Source organism: Nelumbo lutea, chromosome 5 (genome assembly GCF_056320005.1).
Source record: "Nelumbo lutea isolate HS-2025 chromosome 5, American lotus-T2T, whole genome shotgun sequence".
In the NCBI taxonomy this organism is placed as follows: domain Eukaryota; kingdom Viridiplantae; phylum Streptophyta; class Magnoliopsida; order Proteales; family Nelumbonaceae; genus Nelumbo; species Nelumbo lutea.
This window is the reverse complement of record NC_142688.1, coordinates 74,314,464-74,339,111: the sequence shown is the minus strand read 5'-3', so window position 1 is coordinate 74,339,111 and position 24,648 is coordinate 74,314,464. Positions and strand designations below refer to the sequence as shown.

Genomic DNA, 24,648 nt, shown 5'->3' with positions numbered 1-24,648 from the left:
AATAGAAGGAGAATGTTCATATCTAGAGAAATAGGGTAAACTCTCAAAGAAGGTAACATCTAGAGCAATAAAAGCTTTTCATAAAACATGATCATAGCACTTATAACCTTTTTGAGTATGAGAATAACAAAGAAAAACACATCTAATAGCTTTGGAGTCAAGTTTATCATAGCCTAAACCCAATTTGTGAACAAAGCACAAAACCAAACACACAAGGAGGAAGAGAGAAAGGCAAAGTGGAAGGAAACAAGATAGAAGAAGGTGACTCACCATACCCGATCTGACAAGGGCCTCAGGACGAGTACACGAAGTGACTATAAGAGCCCCCTGCCCCCCGACAATGGAGGTATGCAAACTTTGCGCTATCTGGTATTACCTTGCTTTTGAAGGATTCTAACTTGAGCTTCGGAGCCTCTACACCGGGTTCCTCCCGGAGCTTTCCCATCTCCTCCGTTTCAGGTTCCCTGCTACCCCGTTCGGAAGCAAGGCAGCGGATAGCTAAGACCAGCCGGATCGCGCTCCATCATATATATATATATATATATATATATTCAAAAATATACATATTATATATAAAATTTCTGATATATAAAATATCCGTTTTAATCCATTAAATCATTTTTAATTTCGAGGCATCTAGCCTTTGCTTTCTTAGACTTGAATCTTTTATCATTCATACCGAAAGAATCATTCACAAAACTGACCCAAACTTATTCAAACCGACTAGGTCAATTTTACTTAGTATTGGGTTGATTTCAATTTCATTTATAGGTAAACCCACCAAGTCGGATCGGTTGGAAAAATGCCAATAAACCGACCCAACCGGAACCATGAACAGTCCTACGCCTAACGTAGGGGCGGGTACCACCGGGTAAGGTAGAATTGATATCACTAATACTAATGGGCGTGAAAAACCAGAAAAAGGAAATTCCATACTAACGGGTTGACTCGGAGCTATTCCTCCCAAGTTAACCCACTCGGTGTTGTCCTACCATTTACTTTCCTAGGGCCCGTTTGGTTTGTCTGAGATGAAGAGTTGGTTAAGCTGGCTTAGTTGCTTTGAAGACGCCTGACTAAGCCAGAAACGGCTCCATTTCAGCCCTCCCAAACGGATCACTACATGGTCATTTTGAAGCAATTTCTCTCTCTCTCGTATATATTGCTTTGATCCATTGTTTGTCCTTGCAAGAGCCTTTTCTTCTTCATCGTCAATATCCACGATGGGTAAGTATTTTGAAGGAAAGGCTCTTGAGGACGATCTATGCCCAGGCAGCCTTGAGGAGAAGATTTCAGTGTTTTATGCGGGAAATTCAGAGGAGTTTGATCGTTCTTTAGAGGGTAATAATGAGTCAGATCACGAAGGTGACGATGATTCTGATAGTAGTGACTCATACGATCCCACAGAGAGGATCGAATACTGGGAATTGCAGGAGACCATTCTTCAGGTAAATTATTAATGCAGATTCGTTATTTCTTTCCCATGGATCCCATTTCTTAATTTTTCGTTTTCCTTTTCGACATTCAGACATATATTTTGATCATTTCCTCAACACAACTCAACCCAGAGAATTTTGTTTTCTGAATTCTCTGCGGAATTAATTACACATGAAGATAGAGTCCTGAAATTTTCTCGGATGGATGGATGGATATGAGTTAATTGCTAAACCGAAAGGTTTTTATTTTATTTTTCTCTTCTACTGGGTTTCCATTGAATCTTTATTTTAATCAATAAACAGCTCCAGAATTCAAAAAATCTTGTCACCACAAAATTAGAATATTGGATTGGCACTATTTATTTTAAATTAATATCCAAATCTCGTACCCATTTTCGTTTTAATAATTTGAAAATATTCAATTATTGGATCATTAATCGCAACGAATTAAACACTACTTTTCTTTTCCTTACAGTGTTTTTTCCTAGAAAAGAGGAGATTCGACCACTCTAGGCCACACAGTTGTTTTGTACTTTCGTTCCACTTCCACATACAGAAGTGTTGAATAGATCCACCAGACCATTTTTTGATTGGTGATGAGAATATCTCCATATGGTCAGACCTGATCTCTTTCTCCAACCACCAAAGCAAAAATATTAGAAATCCGGTCCGACTGGTTTTCGCGGACCGAATCAATCTGACCAAACGTCGTTCGTTTTTTTCCCAAATATATAATATTTTAAATATTTTCTTATAAATTATTTGTTCCAGTTTTTTTGGGTTCTTTGGGCTACACAACCGCATGTATATAGAGGCTCAAGGTTAATGGAGAGCTTGTTGTCCTTCACCTTCAGACTTATCTCGTATGTCCTTGTAATGGAAGGGTACAAATAAGGGTGTCCAATCTATTTGGACGGATTGGACGGACCAAAAAGATATGGGGGATTGGACCAATCTGGTTCAAAATATTTATTAGATTGGACTGGACCTGGTCCGTCCATAATAAATTTATATTGGATTCGGTTGGGTTAACCCAATATCTGGTCCATTGATATAAGATAAGAATATAGGTGTTAATGAACGGGGTTTGGGTTGAAATCAATCTAAATTAAAATAAATTTAAACATATTGGATGGTCTGAACATTGAATTGGACCTGTCCAAAATGATCCAAATTATTCATAGGATTGGATTGGACCTGATTCATTTGCAGTGGACTCGCATTGGACCGGGTCGAATTGGATCAAATCCAGTCCAATCAACACCCCTTATACTTTACATCTAATTATCTATGACAAAACAACTTACAACTTCATTTTTCATAATATAACCTTAATAAATATCATAGTAAATTAATAAAATGTTGATAAAACATGTGTTTTTAATCAAAATTATTTCATATAGCGTCTATAAAATTTACCCTACACAAAATATAACAAAAGTTATAAGAAAATCAAGCAACGTCCTTTATATATTATTAATTATATAATCGGTTCAGAACATCAAGAATCAGTCCCGTTCCAATTATAAATGAAGATACAAAACACGTAGAACCAGAACTGGCATAATTGGTTGATCAGTGGGTTCGGTTCTGTTTTATAAACCCGACCCACTGACAGCTCTTTTATATCTGAAATTACAAATTTTTCCCCCTGGCTCAACCGGCTGGCTTTACTTTTTCTCAGGAAGTGCTGGACCACAACTGCTTGACGGGATCAAATTTACAGCGAGAAGTTAAGCGAGCCTTGGAGACGGTGAGAGCGACATGCTTGTGCCAGTGTTCCAAGCAAAGATACGGTGAATGCGGTAGCTGTTTACGCCGAGCAGTTGTTAATCAGCTTTGCAATAAAGGATTCAATGCAGGCTTATGCACATCTAAATGGAAATCCACATTAAAAACCCAAGGAGGTAAATTGCCAACTCCACTCAAGTTTTATGCAAATTATTGTTTTAATAATAATAAGTGCCCAATTTTTTATATTTTTTATTACTGTAATTTTTGTAATTATTATTTTTTAAATGTTTTTATTCAATTATGACATCATGATTTGATGTGATAATTAAATTGTTGAAATACTTCATCACCTAGATAAAGAACAATTTCATTTTTGAGCTGATGTTAACGTATATTTTATATTATTAAAAGTATTGAATATATATATCTATTTTCTGAAATTTAGGGCCCATTTGATTTGTAAGAATAAGGTTTTTTTTTTTTTTTTGATAGAAAAGAAAAAGTGCTACACAACACTTGGGATAGCATGCCCCACAAAGTCACTACAACAAATAAAATCTAAGTCCCTAGGAGGACAAACACGATCCATGTGCTGTATATATGCTCCTTAGAGTCCAAGAAAATGCTTCTAAGGTTCCAAGGAGTTAGGCCCTTGAGACATCTAGCAACAAAATTCGAATCCCCTTCAATAATAATCTGGTATTCGTTGAAATTTGTGGCCAAGTTGTGAGCTTCCCATGCCACCCATACCTCCGCTACATTAATAGTAGAGTTACCAAGAACATAACCTTTGTAGTCCAAAACCTTACTGAAATGGTTCCTAGCAATAGCAGCAACAGAGCAGCTACATTCATAGTACAAGAAACATCAAAATCTATTTTAATTTCACCCAAATTCGGAGGATTCCACAGAATATTCTTCACCTTCCTCGTTTCTATTTTCAAATTCTGGTTATCATTAAGCAAACTGAATTCATCGAAAGCCTTAAATGCTTTCTAAAGAATAATTTGGGGGGAGTCTTCTTTTTCATTGAAAGTCTTTTGGTTTCTGTTCTTCCACATATGCCAGAGGATACAAGCACATTTCCACCACTTGAAAACATCCATACTATCCCCATTTAGGAAGTCAATGTTAATACCTGAAATCTCCTAAACTTGCTTAGAAGATGGACACTTAGAAGAGGATGTGGAGGTAGGGGTGTCAATTAGACTGGATTTGGTCCAATCCGGTCCAGTCCAATGTAAGTCCATTACAAATGGACCTGGACCAATCCAGTTCAATGAATATTTTGGACATTTTGGACCGGTCCAGAGACTGTCCAATCTGTTTAAATTCATGTTAATTTAAATTGGTCCAATCCAGTTCAATGAATTTATATTGGCTCAATCCAATATAAATTCATTATGAACAGACCAGGTCCAATCCGATATATCATATTGGTCCATCCAAATTCAATATGTCTTATTGGTCCATCTAATACATTCAAATGAATTTTGATTTGGACAGAATCAAACACAAAACCAGTCTATTGACACCCTATGTGGATGGTCCTCTATGGATCCACATCTGTTGCAATCTCCATTAATATCAACCCCTTCCTTCTTAGGAAGTCCTTCGATGGAAGAAGTCTAATAAGACATTTTTTTATTTTGGAATACTATTTAATCTCCATACTGTCGAATTCCAATTTAGCTGAGTCACTCGACCACAGACAGTCCCACACTTGAGATTATAAGCCGAATTTAAGTTGAAAATACTCTTTGGATTAAGGCTCCAAACTAGATTATCTTCTTTATTACCTTTAGGGATAAATATTGATTTAATTTTATTCCAAATATCAACCAATGTCCGAATCTCATTTTCTTTCCAAATTCCTCTCTCTATCAATGAAATCGCTTACTAGAGCATTTTCTTGAATTTCCTACGAAGGATCGAAAGTATCAATCAAGGGGCGTCTGTAAACCCAATTATCTATCTAGAATTTAATAGCAGCCCTATTTCCAACAATCCACTTAAGATCCATTCTCAGGAGCTTTCTAGCCTCCAAAATACCTCTCCAAGTCCAATAAACACCCTTCCTTTTCTTGGCTTTTCAAACATTTTCTTTCCTCAAGTGTTTTCCTTTCACAATTTTAACCCATAGATAATTGTCCTCAGTAATTATCTTCCATTCCTAGGGGAATAAGAGTCTAAAATTAGAATCAGAATGGCCCATTTCAATTCCAATGGTTTAGTTGGAATTGCATAACCTCATTCTAGGGAGTGACATTCCCCCCCCCCCCTCCATAGGGAATGAGATCCCATTCCAATTGATTCTAATTGCGATTTTGATTCCTGTTTGAATAAAATTAGGCATGTGAATAGACCATTCCAATTCTGATTCTAAAGGATTTAGATCCGATTTTGACTACAAATCAAATGGTTCTTTAGTTGTGAGAAAAAATACCTTAAATATTGAATTTAATAAAAGAAAATAGGAGTTCACATTTTAAATAGAAGACTTAATGAGACTGAATTAAAAGAGATGAAAAGTAGCATTTCAAATTATATTTTCTGCCCTCACAATTAGAAAGGGATCAAATTCAAAAATAAGGATATTTTAATAAAAAGAGGTTCATAAGCTCACTTTTCCGTTAATTTGACTAGAATGCTAAAAAGACATGATACTGGAAAAATTATAACCAATCAAATGGAATCATAAAAGTGGTAACCAAACAGGTGGGTTTTCATCAAAATCCACCATGGATTTGATTGGTCAAAACCTTTTCAATATTAATGTCTTTCCGGGCATCATAGATTATTACAGTGTAGATGTTGGTAGTAGGGATGACCATTTCCGGTCCTCCTTGGCCTGTGATACATTTGAAGTTATAGGTCTAAAGTTTAACCTACTCCTTATAATAGGTGTTAAGCCTAACCCATGATCACCCTTTGTAATGACCAAGAAATTCAATAACAACAATATCAACAATAAGGATATAGGGTGATAGAAGAGGTTCACATAGCTCACTATCTTGGTTTTTTTAGTTGGAAAGATTAGAAGCGGGATAACTCGGAAGTCATTGAGTTGGTTCTAAGAATCATGTCTACATTATCGAAAAAAAAAAAAGCATCTATTTATATGTTCAGGTGTCCTATACTGGTGGGCATGGTTCAAAGCAATATTTTAAAAATCGATCTAGAATTGGAACTGTTTTTGCCATCAGTTTCTGGGTCAGTAGTTAACCATCCAGCTTGAACAGATGACCCATTGTAATATAAAAAATAAAAGATAAAAATAATTAAAATAAAAATGCCCAAAAATCGTTATTGGGGTCTAATGGATTGGTAGTTCGACCACCTAGATGAATAATTTGTTGACCAAGTCAATGATTTTTTGCCAATGAACAGTTCAGGGGTGAAATGGAATCAATTGCCTAAATGAGTCAATAACGGTTCTAAAAGCATAGTTTAAAATACTAATCTCTCTATGCACAAAATTTTCATCATACTTTAGATGGACATTAAGCTTCATATGTGCAAATCTGACCTTTCAACCATCAATCATGTCATACCAATTAATGTATTCTAGTTCAACCATCCAATCAGAAAAAGATTGGGGATCTAAGTTTATTGAATCTAGGAACACATCTTCACCTTCTTGGTTATGTCATTTGCACAGCCACCACGTTCAGCTTATACAATCATCTATTTAAATAGATTTATAAGATAGATCAGGATCCAGTAGGTACAACACATTTCGTGAGAACTTAATAAATATTTTGACAATTGACAAAAGTTGTTTTTAACATTTTTCAATAATCAGCTGGGGGTATTTTAAGGGACAGGTGTCAAAAAATTTTCAAAGCGTTCATTGAATGTGTTTATAATGCGGTGCCCACCTGATCTAGCCTGTTATAAGACATGCTTCTAGTTCAACTCCTTAAAAGGGTATCCTAAGCTTGGCTACCTTCCTTTAAGGATAACATACACTTTATCTTCATGATCATTATCATCTACCTTAATACCTTCTTAGACAACTCTTTCGGCTGAGTTTAGAAGGAGTACAAATGTAAATATGTAGAGTGCAAAACCTTATATTTTGTATGTATTTTCGCTGTACATATTTGCATTTGTACTGCTTCCGAACTGAGCTTTTGTTGTTTTATTTATTCCTCACATTGACCATAGGTGCTTTTTGTTGGATTTCTTCATTAGCCTCTTCAAGTTCTTTCCAAACCTAACTAAACTTGGTTACCCTCTTCAACTAAATATTTTAAAATTATCTATGAATTTTCAATAAAAAATATTAACAAACCTATTTTTTATTGTCATGTTAAAATGCAGCATCTCTTGTTGTATTTCTAGTTTTTATTTGCAACTTTTAGTGTTTATATATTGTTATATTTTTTCTGTTTTTTTCCTTCATTTTTGTTCTATTTATTGTATTATTTACAATTTTCTACATTTTCTTTATTTTTAATTTTTGGTTGTATTTTATCATTTTCTTTGTAAAATTGTCTCATAAAAATGACATAAACAATGCACACGACAGTCACAAGAGAATCTTTTATAAAATTAACAGACAAAATGCTAACAGGGGTGAAGTGCTCAATCTGAAAGTTCAAGATGAGTGGGGTATCACTCAAAACGAAAGTCCTCCAGGGAGTCAAGTGTTGCCATCCCTAAGGCTGTATTTGATTGCAGTGCAATCTTATTTGCACAAATACAAATGCATAGGAGCGCAAATGAAAAGAATGCAAAACTTTGGTTTAATTTTATTTTAAATTTTACTTTATTCTCTTTCAGGTCTTATTTTACTTCATTTATATTGCAATCAAACAAAGTGAGGTCAAATATAAAAAAAATAAATTAATTAAAATTACATGCAAATCCTTTACACTATCATAATTTTGCATCAGTACAAGCTTATTTGCACTGCAACCAAACGCAGCCTAATATTTATAGTTTATGTTGCTTCTACTCTCTCTCTCTTGTGTTGTTAAACCATAGAAAAATTAATTCCTATTTGTTTTTTTTTTTTCGTTTTTCTTAGGAATGCATGAATACATAGATGTTATTGCAAAGAGCGCAGGAAGAAAGAAAGAAACCCGGTTCATAATTGAACTGGATTTTCGGGATGAATTTGAGATGGGGAAAGCATGCAACGAATACAAGAAGTTGATAAACCAACTGCCGGAATCTTTCATCGGAAAACACGAGCACATGAATGCGATCATACGCATCGTATGCGATGCAGCAAAGACGTCGATGAAGGAGAAGAAATTCTACATGGGTCCATGGCGGAAAAAGAGCTTCATGGAGATGAAATGGCTTGGTCCTTACCAAAGATGGTATTTCGATCAATCTTCGGTCCTTCAACCGGTTTCTTCACGGCAACTGCGATTGGCAACATCCTCCAGGTTCTGCTTTCAACAGTTCTCAGCACCAACAGCACTAGAGGTCACCTGAATATCAGCAGCAGATCGATGTTTGATCAATTTTCCTATGATTCTTCATCGAGCCACGCAGCAACTCTGCAAAAGCACTGTATCTCCATCATAGGAGTTGAGATTTTCTGCCAACAAAACATATTCCAACCCTCTATCAACTTAATCGGATACTACACATCTCATATAACGAAACTCTCATAGGACTCACTATAAATTGTGGGGTGTGAGATTATATTGGTAGAGGGTTGGAACATGTTTTATTGGAAAGGTGATCCGGACTTCCATATATATATATATATATATATATATAATAGTATTCATGGAAGCCGTTGAGGCCGTTGAGGTTGAGATAAGTATTACTATTTTTTTTAACTACAAATGTAGCTGCTTATGGGCTGATGAATTTAACTAAGAGTTTAGGTGTCTAATAAAAAGAATTTTCAAGGCAATAAAGAAATCAAAATCCACAAATTCTTTCATCTCCTTACCCCTTAATCAAACAATGGAGGGAAAAGATGCTCAAGTATGTATGCACTAACACAAAGCCGATCTCTAACTAAGAGTTTAGATCCGATTAATGAAACCTTGCATCTAAATTCGATCTCAAATTTGATTGGATTTGAAGATCTCGAATTCAAATCTAAATTCTAATGGATTTGGATGAGATTCGGGTTTAATCTAACTTTGTTTTAATTTTTTAAAATATAAAAAATTAAAAAGTTAATTACTTTTCAACTTTATATATAATAAATTAATGTAAAAATAAAATACCAATTTGGTTATATTATAAATTTATATATAATACAATATGTAAAATATATTTTTGTGATTTTAAATATATTATATAGAATTTATATATTAAAATCAATAAATATTATAATATAATTGGATTCGGATTTCAATCTATCCGATAGAATCAAATCTAAATCCGATCTAATTATTAATTGAATACAGATTCCAAAATCCAAATCCGGTTTGATTATATAAACGCATCATCTGAATTCAAGATAATCAGACGGGCCATGGATTTTCAAGTATCATTTACAAGCCTATACACAATATTATCTATTTAAAAAACCAGTTTAAATGAAATTGGAATTACACTATAGTCTAAATCAAACAAAATCAGGTTTTTTTTTTAATTCAAATAAAAGACTCATTCTTTTAATTGAAATAGGTCATTAATTACAAATTAAACCCAATTTAATTTATTGGATTAAATAAAAACCTAAACCAAACTTGCTATATAAGCATAAGTAGTGAATCTCCAACGAAATGATAAGTGGTGTGGGATCGATTCTTCTTGGTAAAGTGGGTTATTAATTCTATATAAAATCTGATTTAATCTCTTAAATCAAATGAAAAATCTATCTGGCCAAAAAAATCTTTACCAAAAAAAAAATATGGGAAATTGTCTAAAACTCACCATGACGTTTAAGCATTTCTCTTAAACTCAATATAACTTTTCAAAATGTCCAAAGAACCCCATACCAGTGAGATTTTTTTTTCTAGAACTCACCATCCATTAAAACACAATTGGTGATCATTGATAGAAGTTGTTCACATCAACATGAATGCAATTTTCATGACCATACTCCTCATGAATGCCAAGTTCAAACTAGTCTTTAGTGGCAGCGAAACCTACTAGACGATTGGAATTTGGACCGGGTCTACCGTGTCCGATGTGCTTGAGATGATGATACGTTACATCTATAGCTTTTATTTCCTCAATCCTTCAGGTACATGGAAGTCTCGCTAGAAAATAGTTCAGATTCAATGGACCCTTCGGTTCACGGGGCATGTGAACCCTCCGCGTGCACGTCACCCTCTTCGGGTTTGCTATTCTATTAACGAAACGAGTCTGTTAACGTTGTCAGCCCAGTTCAACTGGTTAGGTAAAAAAAAAATCTGGGCCCTATCTTTTCCCCTCATTCGTTTGAACTCTCTTTGCCCAATTTCATTTTCACCCGAGCCCTAGCTTAAGAGCAGGAGGCCACTCTCACCGACAGTAATTTCAGCAAGTCTGATAACGTAAAGTCAATCGGCAACAAGAATCAACTGATGGTAAGCATCCATTTTCCTCATTTTCCTTCCAAACCTGTTATTCCTCTCCAATCTCATATTCTTCTTTTCTATAGACCACCGCGGTGATTTCTTTGTTTCACCAAGCTCCGACAACATAGAATCAACAACCGACAGTTGAGTTGGGGGTCTTAATTGCTCTAAGTTCTAAAATTGAAAATCTAACAATTTTTGTCTCAACACCAAGATAAAAGGTTTGATAAAAAACGGAGAGAACAAGCTATTATTGGATGGGAATACTTGTTTTACTAGACAGACTGAACATTTCAAGCTTTGATAAATCTACGAAAATGTGAAGATCCATAAACCAGACCTTGTTCTTCCCAAGATGTGGGTCATTTGATTATGGCATCTTCACAACTCACAAGACTTCCACTCTTGTCTGAGTGCACACGATTGAAATCTTTGAAAAAAAAATTGCCGTCGATGATCTGTAGAAAGGAAGGATATCATACTGGAGAGGAATAATAGGGCCAGTTGAAGCATTACACATAGTCAATGCAAACTGGCAACTAGAATATGTTCTGGTCTCATCCTAAGAATTGGTGTCGTGCTTATGCACTATATGCGAACTTGGGTGTTTGCAATAGTTTGACACTGAGGCATTGCAACTGCCTCTCTAGGTTTCGACCTCTTGATGGCCGTGCATGAAACTCTAGCAACTACCTCTCTACATGCTTGTAGAACAAACCAGATCAAAAGGAGTGTGGGAAGGCCGAATTTTCATGAGCGTACCTGAGTTGACATCTGAGAATGCCACGTACAATTTCAGCTACGCCTGGAGTGAGGACGACAGATACTTCAATTACTCCCTAAAGCAAAGTAATTTTCCTTCGTCATTTTGGGTGTTGGATTCTGTAAGAAACATCACGCATACAAGTTCTACAACTGGGCCTAAGACATGTATAATAGTTTCATCAGCATTTTATGTTACGTGTCTTAGGAGAATCCATCCCTAAAAGCTAGTTGTTAGCTGTTAGAGGGAGGAACCCAAGCACATATATACCCCATAACAGCATCCCATATTACTGATGTGTGATACCTCACATTCATCCCATACTATCAACATGAGACATGGATCATAACATTCCACACTCCGCAGTCCTGGCACCCACGCAGGCTGGCTTTGCATTAGTCCACCTAGTCCTGGCCGAATACTACAATACCAACATCACCAGTTGCGTTGCATGATTGCAACTAGGAGGCATAGTGTAGGCTTTGATACCATTTGTTATGTGCCTTATGAGAACTCACCCCTAAAAGTTAGCCGTTAGAAAGAAGGAACCCAAGCACATATATACCCCGCAACAGCTTCCCATATTCCCGATGTGGAATACCTCACATTAGCATCCCATACTACTAACATGAGACATGGTCCAATCTACCCTACAACTACTCCAAAAAAAACCAGAAAGCGTATGTGCAGTAGAAGGCACCAAGAGGTGAGTTGTTTTATTCCAAACAGGGATATATTGATGGACTTGAATCTTTCTTCACATCGTTGGATGCAAGCTTGGAAGTCGAGATTTTACCATTCGGGAATTATTCCCCTGGGATCCTATTTACATTCTAGGTTCGTTTCTTAATCAACAATTGACAGCCAACAATAGGCACCATGTTATGAATCATTCGTTGTTTCAACAATTTGGCTAAGTGATTTCAAATGTAGGAGTAGAATCAAAATACAGGCGAGGGTTGTTGTACACAATTGCCATAGTAGCCGACATACTGATGATGCCTTTGTTGGGTTTGGGCATCTTTTGTTGCTTGAAGAGAAGTATCAAATATAGAGGTAACCTCTCACAGTTGACCTAAAAGTTGAAAATAAGTTTTTGTCGGTTAAAAGACGAGCAAGATATTATTTTGTCTATATTCAGTAGAACAAAATTAAACAAACGAAGAGAAATTATTACCTGAAATTGAAGATGGGAAGGAAGATGGTGAATTAAAACTATTCAGTTTATCCAACATGTTTGGTTTACTTCTTATTCTTTCTCATTTTTATCTAAGATGAGAAAGAATGGGTAAAAATAGGCTAAATGAGAAAATATTCTTATGAATCAAACACTTTCTTTTTTTAAAATAAATTCTTTTAAGACTGACAAGTGTCCTATGCTGCTTATTTTCATTCTAAAAAAACATATGCTGGTATTTACAAATTACCAGCCTAGGTCTCCAACAATCAAAGTTTACTAGTTGGCATAGATGTTTTACAAAAATACTTTCGTAAAAGTGCTTTTATAAAAGTACATCTGTAAAAGTACTTTTATAAGAGTACTTTCGTAAAAGTACTTTCATAAAAGTACTTCCGTAAAAATACTTTTACATAAAAACTTTCATAAAAGTGCTTTCGTAAAGTACTTCAATAAAAGTTTTTTTATAAAAATACTTTTTATAAAAGTACTTTCATAAAAATACTTTCACAAAATTGTTTTATTAAAGTACTTTTGTAATGTGTTTTCAAAAACTGTTTTCATAAAAGTACCTTCGTAAAAGTGCTTTAGTAAAGTACTTTTATAATAGTGTTTTCATGTAAAAGCACCTTTATAGAAGTGCTTCTGTAAAAGTATTTTTGTAAAAAGTGCATTCGCAAAAGTAAGCATCTATGGAAACAGTTTTGTAGACAAAGCTTCTTCAAAGAATGAAAATGTGCAAGATTGGGCATGATTATTTTTTATACTGCAGGCTACTCCATTTTTGTGTTATGGGACTGATTTTTCCTTCTAAACAGAATGTGGCCATGGCAAGAATTTTGCAGCCAAACACTAATGTTATTCATTCTTGTCCATTCTTTCATAGAATGATCAAGAATTAAAAGATTAAGGTCCAGAGCAATGAACCAAACATGGCCTTAGTCGCCACAACACTTTTCATCAGAAAATAAACTTGGTCAAGGCGGATTTGGACCTGTTTACAAGGTAAGCTCCTGTAGTTCGAACTTAGTCCGGCCTCCTGCACACTGCACTTCCATTCAGCCCGTGATCAAATCAGTGTCTCACTACATGCATACTCAAAATGGGTTGGAAAAGAGTGCATGAGATTCAAATTCATTGAGTCATGGTAAATCCCTGTTTTGAATAACAAAATGGTGAAAAACTCTTCGTATTTGTCCTAGTCTACGAAACCATTGTTTTGAATATCAAAATGGTGGAGAACTCTTCTTATTGGTCCTAGTATGCAAAACCCTAGTTTAGTCTGGATCAAGTTAAAAACTCCAAACCCACTATAACATTGATTCTCCACCCAAAAGGCAACTAAGCATCAATGATAACATTCATTAGTTTATTTAACGTTAAATTACTCGGATTCTTTGAGTGTTTTGAAAAGTTATGGTGAATTTAAGAAAAATGCTAAAAAGCTATGATGAATTTTAGACAATTTTAGCCTAAATTTACATGGAGATGAACAACAAAATAAGTTGAATTGGTCGCCCGTACTACCTAGGGGGATCATTGTCTAGTTGGTATGAAAATAAAACGATGCAGAATTGCATAGTGAAGATTTGGAATCGTTTAGCTTACTTGAAAATTTAGGCTATATAAATGATTCCGAATCTATGTAACCTTCATGAGTTTTCAACTTTTGATACACTCTTATTATTTCTTTTTATTGTTTGAAAATAGGTTTAATACAACTGTTTTCGTACTTTACAAACAATTAAACATTCATACCATTTAGAGTATTTGGTGGATTCAAAAACCAATATGTATCATCGGTTGTTTTTATAGGAAAGTTTGTTAGACTAAAAGCATTTAGTCATTACTGATGGTGGCTCAGGTGGTAAGTTTTTATAGGAAAGTTTGTTAGATTTGAACACATGGGAAAGTTAGGGTTTTTCTATGAGCCTACGTGATAAGGGATGTAGAGCAAATGCAAGAGCACAAGGTGAGGTCGTGAAACGTGGTTGCAAGGTGAGGTTGTCAAGGTTAAGGGTCTGTTTGGTTCGCAGTCAGAATTAGAACCAGAATTGGAATTAAAATCCTCTAGAATCGGAATTAGAATGGTCCATTCCCATAAATTGTTTGGTTTAGATAGGAATGAAAATGAGGATTCAAATTAGTAGGAATGGAATTTCATTTCCCAAGGGAGGGGCAGGGAATGGCCATTCCCTCAAATGGGGGAATGCCATTCGAGCAGGAATGGGAATGAGATTCCGATTCCGCTCAACCAAAAAGTTGAAATCGAAATAGCTCATTCTGATTCTGATTCCGATTCCAGACCCCTATTCCCACAAACCAAATGGGGCCTAAGTTGTGAGGTGAGCTTACAAGACGAGTCCGAGAGGCAAGGACATGATACGGGTTGTGATGGTTTTGCGATGTGAGGCCATGACACCACAACGCATCGCAAGGCTTTCATTACGACATGGAATGCACTGAGATGTAATTGTCCATGAATTGATTACCTATGTAACTTTACAATGGGTCATTGTCAACACTCAATTTTTGCTCAATCCCTCTTAATTCCCTTTTAAAAAACCTAAAAAACCAAAAAACACCTCAAAAACCCAAGTTTTCCAAAAAGATCAAGAATTAACTAAAATGTATTAGAATATCTCCAAACACTTAATCAAACCATGCTAATGATTTTAGAATGACCAAAAACCAAAAACAAGATCTTAACCCCAAATTCTCTAGACCCACAATTAACATAAAAAGATTCCATTTCAAGAATGAAGAACAAAGAGAAATGATAAGATGCCCTACTTGCACCCAAAATCCAATCCAATCATTTAGATTCGACCAAGAAACTTTAATATACAAAAGAAAAAAACCTATTCCTATGATCAAACACTCTAGATCCAGCATTAGAGCCAATTGATGCTTACTAAGGGTCAGATTAACTTGAACTAACAAAATTTGACCATCATCTTCCTTATGAGGATGATAAAAATTGCCATTAACTTTAGGAAGTAAAAATATAGTCACACGTCAGATTTTATGAATAAACTCCCTAAGATCAACCGTTAAATCTTATGTGATACCTATCCGTTTATCTAGATCAAATGAACATGTGAAAGAGAAATTCTAAGTTTGAATTCTTCAATTTAGCCACATCACTAACTCTAAAACATCAAAGTTAACCTTGACACCAACCTACACCTAAAGATATGCCAAATCCACCATTACGCTCGCTCGATCCCTACTCGATGGTCTCAATCGACCTATGCTTACGGCCCTATCACCTGATTAGACTCATCCGCTAAGTATAGATTACTAAAATACCCATACATATCAAATTACAACTTTGAACTCTAAGATTCCATCATCCAACGACTAAAGATTTTGTTTCAACGATTCTGATTAGTCAAGACCTCTAAGGCTTGAAAAACTACTGAACCACATCTCACAAACACATTGAGCCCTACCTTTAGGTCCAAAACCTCAAACTCATCTAACTATTGACCCATAAACAATCCAAAATTCCATTCTAAGTTTCCAAATTAGCCAATCCAATGCGACCTAAGATGCTTTTAATAGTCATAACTCCTATTCCACCCATCCAATTGAAAATTTGTCCTTTCCTTCAAATCCCTAACAACTTCTCAACAACTATTCACAAAATCTTCTAATCTCCACCCTTTTATTAAAATTCCATTTCAGTCCACCGAGTTTATAGATTTACCCCTTCGACATGATTTCGGACCTATCAAACACCACCAATAAACTCAAAACATCTCCAGACACCCACACACCATATTTTGAACCTATCAAACACCATCTAACTTTCCATTAAATCAAGACTCCATTCTAAGCTTTTGTATTGGCCAAAACACCCATATTTCAAATCCCTTTCATCCCATCATCTTTAAACCAATTAGAACCTACAGATGGATCAAGAAACCATAGAAACCCCATACTGATAAATTTCATCCAAAAATTCATTCATCTTCCCTCCTATCAAACAAAGATTCTATTTGGAGCATCCTTATTGATCGGTTCTTTCACCCTCTAAATCTCTTTGGTCCAAGCTAGTAAAAATCCCAACTACCAAATTTCATTCAAAATAGCCTAATTTGTCTCCACACAAATGGAATCTCGGTTTGACTTACCCCATAAAATTACTAAAATCCCCTTATAACATCAATAAAATTATAAAAATGTCCTTTTCCCTAAATATTTAAAAGCCTAAGTTTTCAATTAAACCTAATGAAAGAGAAATTACTATTCATCATCTTCTCAAGCGGCAACGAACAAAGAACCAATAATTGATCACCCGTCAACTAGCCTCTCTATCCATCCTCCTCATCCTCCTTCTTCTTCTATTTTTATTCCTCTCTCATTTACCACCACATCTAAATTGGTTCCTCCTCTATTCTTTGTTTCACCATTGTCGTTAATCCCACCACACCTAAATTGGTTCCTCTCTCATTTACCACCACACCAATACAAAACCTTATTTCTATATTATTTCATCAGCAAAATCATCTAGGTAGTTCTCACTATGCCTTTGATGATGAACATCTCTTATGCCGAATAATTTCCATTTCATATTTTCTTTAGTTCTTATGTGAAGTTGCAATTCTTGGTTTAGACTGTATAGTATCCACTATTATCTTTGTTTATCATGAATTAGCCAGTTGCTTACTGTCATCAAGTAATTTTCAATTTTAAATGATTCTTAGTTTGTATAGGTGTATAAGACTCGTTTTTTAATAACGTTTAGTGAATAGTTTCCATGATTGTCATTAAATACTGTTCTTCTTAAAGTATTGAACAGTTCCCTTCTTGTACCTTCCAATATAATTCATTTAACATCATCACTTGGTTAAACTGGTTTGTTCTCTCAGGCAATTGAATGGCTTTCAGTTTAGTAAATATGCATGTTTCTCAGAGTTAGGGTGATACATGGTTACATTTTGTGCCATGGATATGTCTCATTCTTACTCTTCTTAGATATTTGTTGGCACCTGATTTTTGTTCGGTCTGCCGCCTGAACCTCAAATTTACCTTAAACACCTGATTAAGCCCTTCTGATTCATCCAAAACACTCAAACCCCCCCCCCCCAAAAAAAAAAAAACCAACTTTCAATGCAAAAGCCCCAAAATCCACCATTAAATCTACCTAATTCCAATCCAACAGCCCCGATCAACCCCCATTTACACTTCAACCCTCAAATCGGGCACCACCATTAAGCCCCAGACAACCCAAAATACCTACCCACAAAATTTCAAATCAAGATTCCTCCATTTACCCTATCATCAAACAAAGATTCTATTTTGACCCCTCTCGCTAGCTTAAAACACCCACAACCCAGATTTCCTTGATCCAAACACATTTGAGCCAATCATACCATACGGTTGAGACTCAAACACACCAAAACACATACCCATAAAGTTTTAGCCCAAAATTCTCTCGTTTTCCCTTCCATCAAACCAAGATTCCATTATAGATCTCTTCATTGACCCAAATTCCTATGATCTTGACCCCCATGAACCAATCAGACATCACCATCAGATCCTAAACATCCTCAAATACCCACCTATAAAATTTCAGCCCAAAATACCCTTGTTTGCCCCTCGATCACACATAAATTCTGTTTTGGGGCTCTAGATTGACTAAATCAAACCCTTTCCAGATCTGCCCGATCCAGGCCCAATTGACCCAATCTGACACCACCATTCAACTCATAATGTCCACAAGCCCTACCTTGCCAAATTTCAACAAAAAATAACCCTGTTTGACCATTTATCCAAAAAGATTATGTTTTGGTCAATCTCACTAGTCCGCACATGTGAGATCCCTCTCTTTGCCCAGAACCGATCTTAACACCTTGATCATTGACCCAAACCCCCCACCGTTGAACCTGAACCCCCGATCTGACACCTTGGACTCGGTTTAACCTAAATTTTTGAAATTACAAAAATGCAATTATTACGATGGAAACCAAAATTTGCAATGTATTATAGAATAATGAAGACATGAAACTAATACAATCACATAAACGATGAAAATGATGACATGACTAAATATTCGAAAATGCCAATAATATGCCAGAATGTAATGAATCCAAAATGCGATCAAAAACTCAAGAGTTATCATCTCAACAGATTTAGTTCAATTTAATTGTCATTTCCTACCTAATCATTCTTCTTGTTGGGATTCACTTCTCTATACATTTTTACCACATTTTGCACTTTTCTTTTTATTGCTTATCTTTTTTATTATTTTATTATTTTTCCCCTTTTTTTAATTTTTTTGTGCACAATGAACAATTGAATTTCTTCTTAAAAGACTTTTGCAGTGGTGCGACTTAAGCTTATTCTTTGAGACACATCAGTACTCGATTCAGATGTCAAACTCCATAGGCTACCCTTAATTTAGCTCTCTTTCTTCTTTTCTTTTCTCACTTTTTCTTTTACTTTTCCTTTGTAACTTTCGGAGCAGAAAGACAAGGCAATTTAGGTAGAAAGAAGATGAGAATTCTTTTACTTTTATTGTACATTTTTTGGAGGCTACGAGATCGAAACAAGATGTGTTACTAGCATTAATTCATTTTTTTTTATTAGAAACAATAACTTTCATTAGAGATAAATTAACCTGAAATACAGAATTCAACCCTTATTAGAAAAGGTTGATCCAATAAACATCAAACATTACAGCACTGCCCAAAAAAGACTCTCCCTTGCAGTCCCTTGTTTTTCTAGGGCGTCAACAAAACCATTTGCTAATCTCCTTACCCACATGAACCAAACACCCACCTCCCTTGTTATGCTAAGAATTTCCCTTATCAACTGTCTATATTGCCAAATTCTCAACTGCCCTAATTGCATCCACCCAATTACCAACTTGGAGTCTCCCTCTATCTCAATCTGCTGTAACCCCAACTGTTTGGCCAATTTTACACCTTGATGTAGTGCCAAGATTTCCACTCTTAAGGAATTTCCAACTCTTATTGGACCTGAAAACAAAGCCATTATCTTGCCTTCATTATCTTTGAAAACACCTCCTATACCAGATGGGCCTGGATTACTTATAGAGCTTCCATCAAAGTTCAGTTTCACCCTTTGTTGTGCCGATGGAGACCAAACTTCCTATATCATAACTTTGGAAGTAGTAATAGATGCCACAATACCCCAACTTCTATAAATGTCTTCAATTGAGAAATCCTTAAAAAGATCACAGGATTTCAACCAATGAATAACCTTAGTAGTTATTCCTTCCACAACCTCTTCCTTGGATCTACATCTGCCTTTAGAGATCCTATTGTTTCTTTCCTCCCACATTGACCACAATACAGTAGCTCTAGTGTCTCTCCACATAATCCTTCCACGAACCGTTGGTTGCCTGTGAAAAGTTGTATCAAAGAGGTTCACTAAGCTTGAGGAGGGAGTCCACCTATAGCCAAAGAGAGAAGAGAACCAAGACCAAATAAAAAACACAAAGGGACATGAGATTAGTAAATGTGAAATTATCTCATCAGAACCCAAACAGAGGCAACAAACATGGGGGGAGAGGCACATATTTGGCCTCTTTTTCTGCAATAAATTCAAGGTGTTGATTTTTTGGAGTACCACTTCCCAACACAAGGCCTAAATTTTAGGGGGTACAGGACTACCCCACACCTCCTTTGGAGGAAAGTTCCCTACAAGGTTAGAGGTCTGAAGCAAAATGTTATAGAAAGAAGAGCAATTGAAAAAACCGGAAGGGGAAGGTTTCCAAATTCTGCTATCTCTATAGGACTGATCATGAAAGACTTCCCCTAACTAGGTGATCAAATCATCAACCATCCCCATTTCAGAATCCCTTAGACCTCTTCTCAAGCCCAAATCTCAAGAGTTATCAACAAACACTGAAGAGGTCACTTTTCTTTTGTTTTTAGACAATGAGTAAATAGAAGAAAATCTATATCTAAGGAAGTTTTCACCAACCCAAACATCTTCCCAAAACAAGACTTTATTTCCAACACAGAGATCGTATTTGAAATAAGGAGGCATAAGAGGCAAAATACCTTGAATAGCTTTCCAAGGAGAACACTAAGAAGCCCCAGGGTCGAGTCTTGCTTCCCAGCCATTATCTGCCAATCCATGAATACTAACAATCACTCTAGACCAAAGTCTGTCTTGTTCCATCTATAGTCTCCATATCCATTTCCCCAGCAAAGCCATGTTTCTTAATTTCATATTTCCTAACCCAAGGCCTTCATCATCCCTACTCCTAGAAACCACCTCCCACTTCACTAAGTGCTCCTTCTTAGTATCCCTTGGTTCCCACAAGAAATCCCTCATTATCTTCTCTAACTGATTAGCTACTTTCATTGGTACTCTAAAGGTAGACAGGAAATAAACTAGCAAGTTGTCTAAGGTTGACTTAATTAAGGTTATCCTACCCCCTAAAGAGATGTAATTCCTCTTCCAATTTGCTAACATTTTGGAGAATCTTTCAATTACAGGGTACCAAAAACTCTCAACCATTGGGTTCCCTCCCAGTGGTAGCCCCAAATATTGTAAAGGCCAACCCCCCACTTTACATCCCAAAATCCTAGCTAGGGAATCCACCTCTCCACTTAGATCGAGCCCTGCCATACAACTTTTTCCCCAATTCACTTTAAGATTGGACTTCCTTTCAAATTAAAGCACTAGACTCTTTAAGTTCCGTAATTCCCCTTCCTCCCCATCGCAAAACAAGATGATGTCATCTACAAATTGTAAGTGTGTGACCACCACCTCCTCCCTACCAATCCTCCAACCTCTTATCAAATCGTTAGCATCGGCCCTCGAAATCATGGCACTCAACACATCAACTACTAGGGTAAAGAGGAATGGGGACAATGGATTTCCTTGCCTAATACCCCTCTTTGCAGGAAAGAAACCCCTAGTTACACTATTCACCAATATTGAGAAATGACATGAACAAAATGCATCCCTTTACCCAACTACACCATCTCTCCCCAAACCTTCTCTACTTAAGAACCTCTAGTAAAAAATCCCAGTCCACCATGTCATATGCTTTTTCAATATCCAATTTGCAAACCAACCCCTTTTCCTTTCTCCTCTTCTTCACCTCAACACATTCATTGGCAATAAGTATTTGATCTACAATTTGTCTTCTTTCTACAAAGGCCCCTTGGTACGGTGAGACTAAAGATGGAAGGATCTTTTTTAATCTTAGCGCTAAAACCCTAGAGATGATCTTATACATGCTTCCCACCAAGCTTATAGGTCTGAAATCCTTTGGTTGGAGAGCGTCCTTCTTCTTAGGAACCAAGGCAATAAAAGTTGCATTTGCTCCCAAGTTAAATTTTCCTCTCTCATAGAACTCTTCAAAAACCTCCAACAAATCCTTTCTAATTATCTCCCAACAATCTTGATAGATGGCCATCGAAAAACCATCAAGCCTAGGAGCTTTAGCTCAATCCATGGAGAATATTGCATTTCTCACTCTTCTTTCCAAAGATTCCAATAAGACACTATCTTCCACCCTCCACTCCAAGTCTTCTAATCTCTCACTAGGTCTCCCTGGGTTCTCATACACTAATTTGAAGTGATTAACTAAAGCTTGAGCTATATCATCTTTCCTTATCAGCAATTGCCCATCCCACTCCAATTTTGAAATAGAATTTTTCCTTCTCCTCCCATTTGCCAACGAATGAAAAAACCTTGTATTGATGTTCCCTTTAGCCATTTTCATTTGAATTTTTGCCTCCAACTTATCTCCTCCTTCCTAAGATCTTCTAGTTCCTGTTTCAAATTCCATCTTTCCACCCTACCTTCTTCCCCAAGCCTTCTTTCAGCTTAATTCATGATGAAAAAATTATGTCAAAAGGGACCCATGCCATGCCTTAGCAAGAGATAAAAATACTTTCCCCATCTTCAAAAGAGCTAATCGAAACTCTAGCAATGATAAAGGCATGTGCATCAAAAGTGCGAAGGAGACAATCATAGACTTGCCTTGGAAAGCACTTGGGTTTTATGGGAAACTGCCACAGTCCTTGGCTAACAAGATGATTTGTGATGAAAGAGATGCTTGATTGAAGAAGATTCAAAACAAAATCCCTCATCGCCAACCAATTATGTCTATCTAGTGCTAATTACCAATTTTTAAAAGATTGATGAGGACTTGGTGAATGGAATGAAATGTGGTTTAGGACAAGGGATCTGAAATGAAGGGTAAAAGGCTCAAAAACTTATTTATAATAGGAAACTAAATGCTTGACCTTTATGTAGAGTTGTTATTTTCTCTTCATCCTTTTTCTTTTTCCCTCCTTTTTTATATGCTATTCGCACCTTCCAATATGAACTATGTTTCTTCACTGATCATGGAGGACTTCACATATTAGAGAATTAACAAACAAATACTCAACCCAATTAATTCTAGAGTGATTGAAACATACATCTGCTCCAGTTTTTTGTTTTGCTTTTTTTTTTCTTTTGTTTTTTGCACTTCTTTCTTTTTTTAACCTTCTACAATTATTTCTCCATCATTTCCTTACTTTTTATTTGCCCTAGATTCCCTACTTTGATTTTCCTTGACTTCAATTTCTTCAAGGTTTCCAATATTTCCAATCTTCCTTATTCATTCCTTCATACTAAGTTTCCCCGATTTCTTCTTTATTGTTCCTTCCTCTTTCTCCTTTTTTCTTCTTTTTTTTCACTTTTTTTTTCTTTTTATTTTTATTATCTTTTTTTTTCTTTTTTTTTTGTTTTAGCCCTGCAAAAAGCATACTGGGAGTTTAACAAGTTCACCAAGAAAAGGTATTTATCCAATGGCCCAATCGAGCTAACTAGTAGATCTTAAGAAATAATAGGGTTACTTAAGAATTAAAAATGGCCAAAGTTGGCATCCAGTCCTTTCCTTTATCAATTGGTGAAGCACTAGGTTATGATGATATCCTTACTCTATGATAGCTCAAGGGGAATAGGTAGATGATACATGCTTAAATAGTCAAAACCGCATCAGTTTAGGATATTTAGGTGCTCTTGGAAAAAAGGTTAAGATTTATGATCAAAGCAATTTGAAATGCTTAATGAGGTGAATAGGGGTGGGCATCAGTGCTTTTATTCATGGGACTATCCCCTTTTGTCGAGTATTTCTAGATGCAAGTCAATGATTATCAACTAGCCTTTTACGAAGACATGTCTTTGTAATTCATTGTGAATCCCCGATTTTCTTAGGTTCCACTTATGCAACTTTCTTAGAAAATGGAATCTTAATTTTCTTCCAAAGATAATAAGATCCGATAGGATTTATTGTTTTGACATGGATAAGTGATTGAGGCAAAAGCAGATAGAAAAAAAGGATTGGAAAAACTAGTATTTTATTAATGGAAGAGACCATACCTAAGAGATAGAATGCACTACGTACCCCTTTGAAAGGGATCAGGCTGAACATAGTTCAATGTGTGTCTTTGAATGACATAAGAATACAAAGGGACAACGACTATGCACAAGGACGAAAATATGCTCTTGATCAATGTGGAAGTAAGGTAGAAAGCATTGTCCCCTACTCTGGACGTTATATTTAAATTAACAAAAGTTCCCCAATATCAGAGGCAACATTTGAAATAGTAGACAAAATAATCTCGGCTCCTGGAAAAACATCTGAATTGATCACAGAGTTGTCCTCCTTGGGTAGGCTTTCAATAACACATTCTGCAGTATGCGCGAAGGTCAGGTCCTCAATCATTGATGGTGACTCATAATTGGAATTGGTGACTTTGGTCGATCGAGGCTGAAGTGACATTGAACTTTTCACCTTATAATGACTACCTCCTTTGAGAGTTGGTGGAAAGTTAACGATATGCTTCGATCAAGGATGAGAGGTCCAATTGGGTGATGACTTGATTCTAGGAGAATGGGCCATTAGTAGGTCTCCAACAGGAGTAATAAAAATTCTAGGACCACAAAGTGCCTTTCCTTCTCCCAGGAAATTGACGGAAGTGTCAAATTTTCCCCTGAATTAGGTAGTGAATTCTGGTTGACTTCTATAAATTGTTGCATTTGCATAAGGTCCTAGTAAGTAAGAAT

At 35.9% G+C, this 24,648-nt stretch overlaps 1 protein-coding gene across 1 annotated transcript; it reads left to right on the top strand.

Moving 5' to 3' along the window:
• The first annotated feature begins 1,127 nt into the window (after positions 1 to 1,127).
• On the top strand, positions 1,128 to 9,078 carry LOC148852923 (uncharacterized). The gene is made up of 3 exons (XM_088947533.1): positions 1,128 to 1,445; positions 3,118 to 3,340; positions 8,203 to 9,078. Exons 1-3 carry the CDS (start codon positions 1,221 to 1,223, stop codon positions 8,616 to 8,618), a joined length of 864 nt encoding a protein of 287 aa, XP_088803659.1. The 5' UTR covers positions 1,128 to 1,220; the 3' UTR covers positions 8,619 to 9,078.
• Positions 9,079 to 24,648: the final 15,570 nt, after the last annotated feature.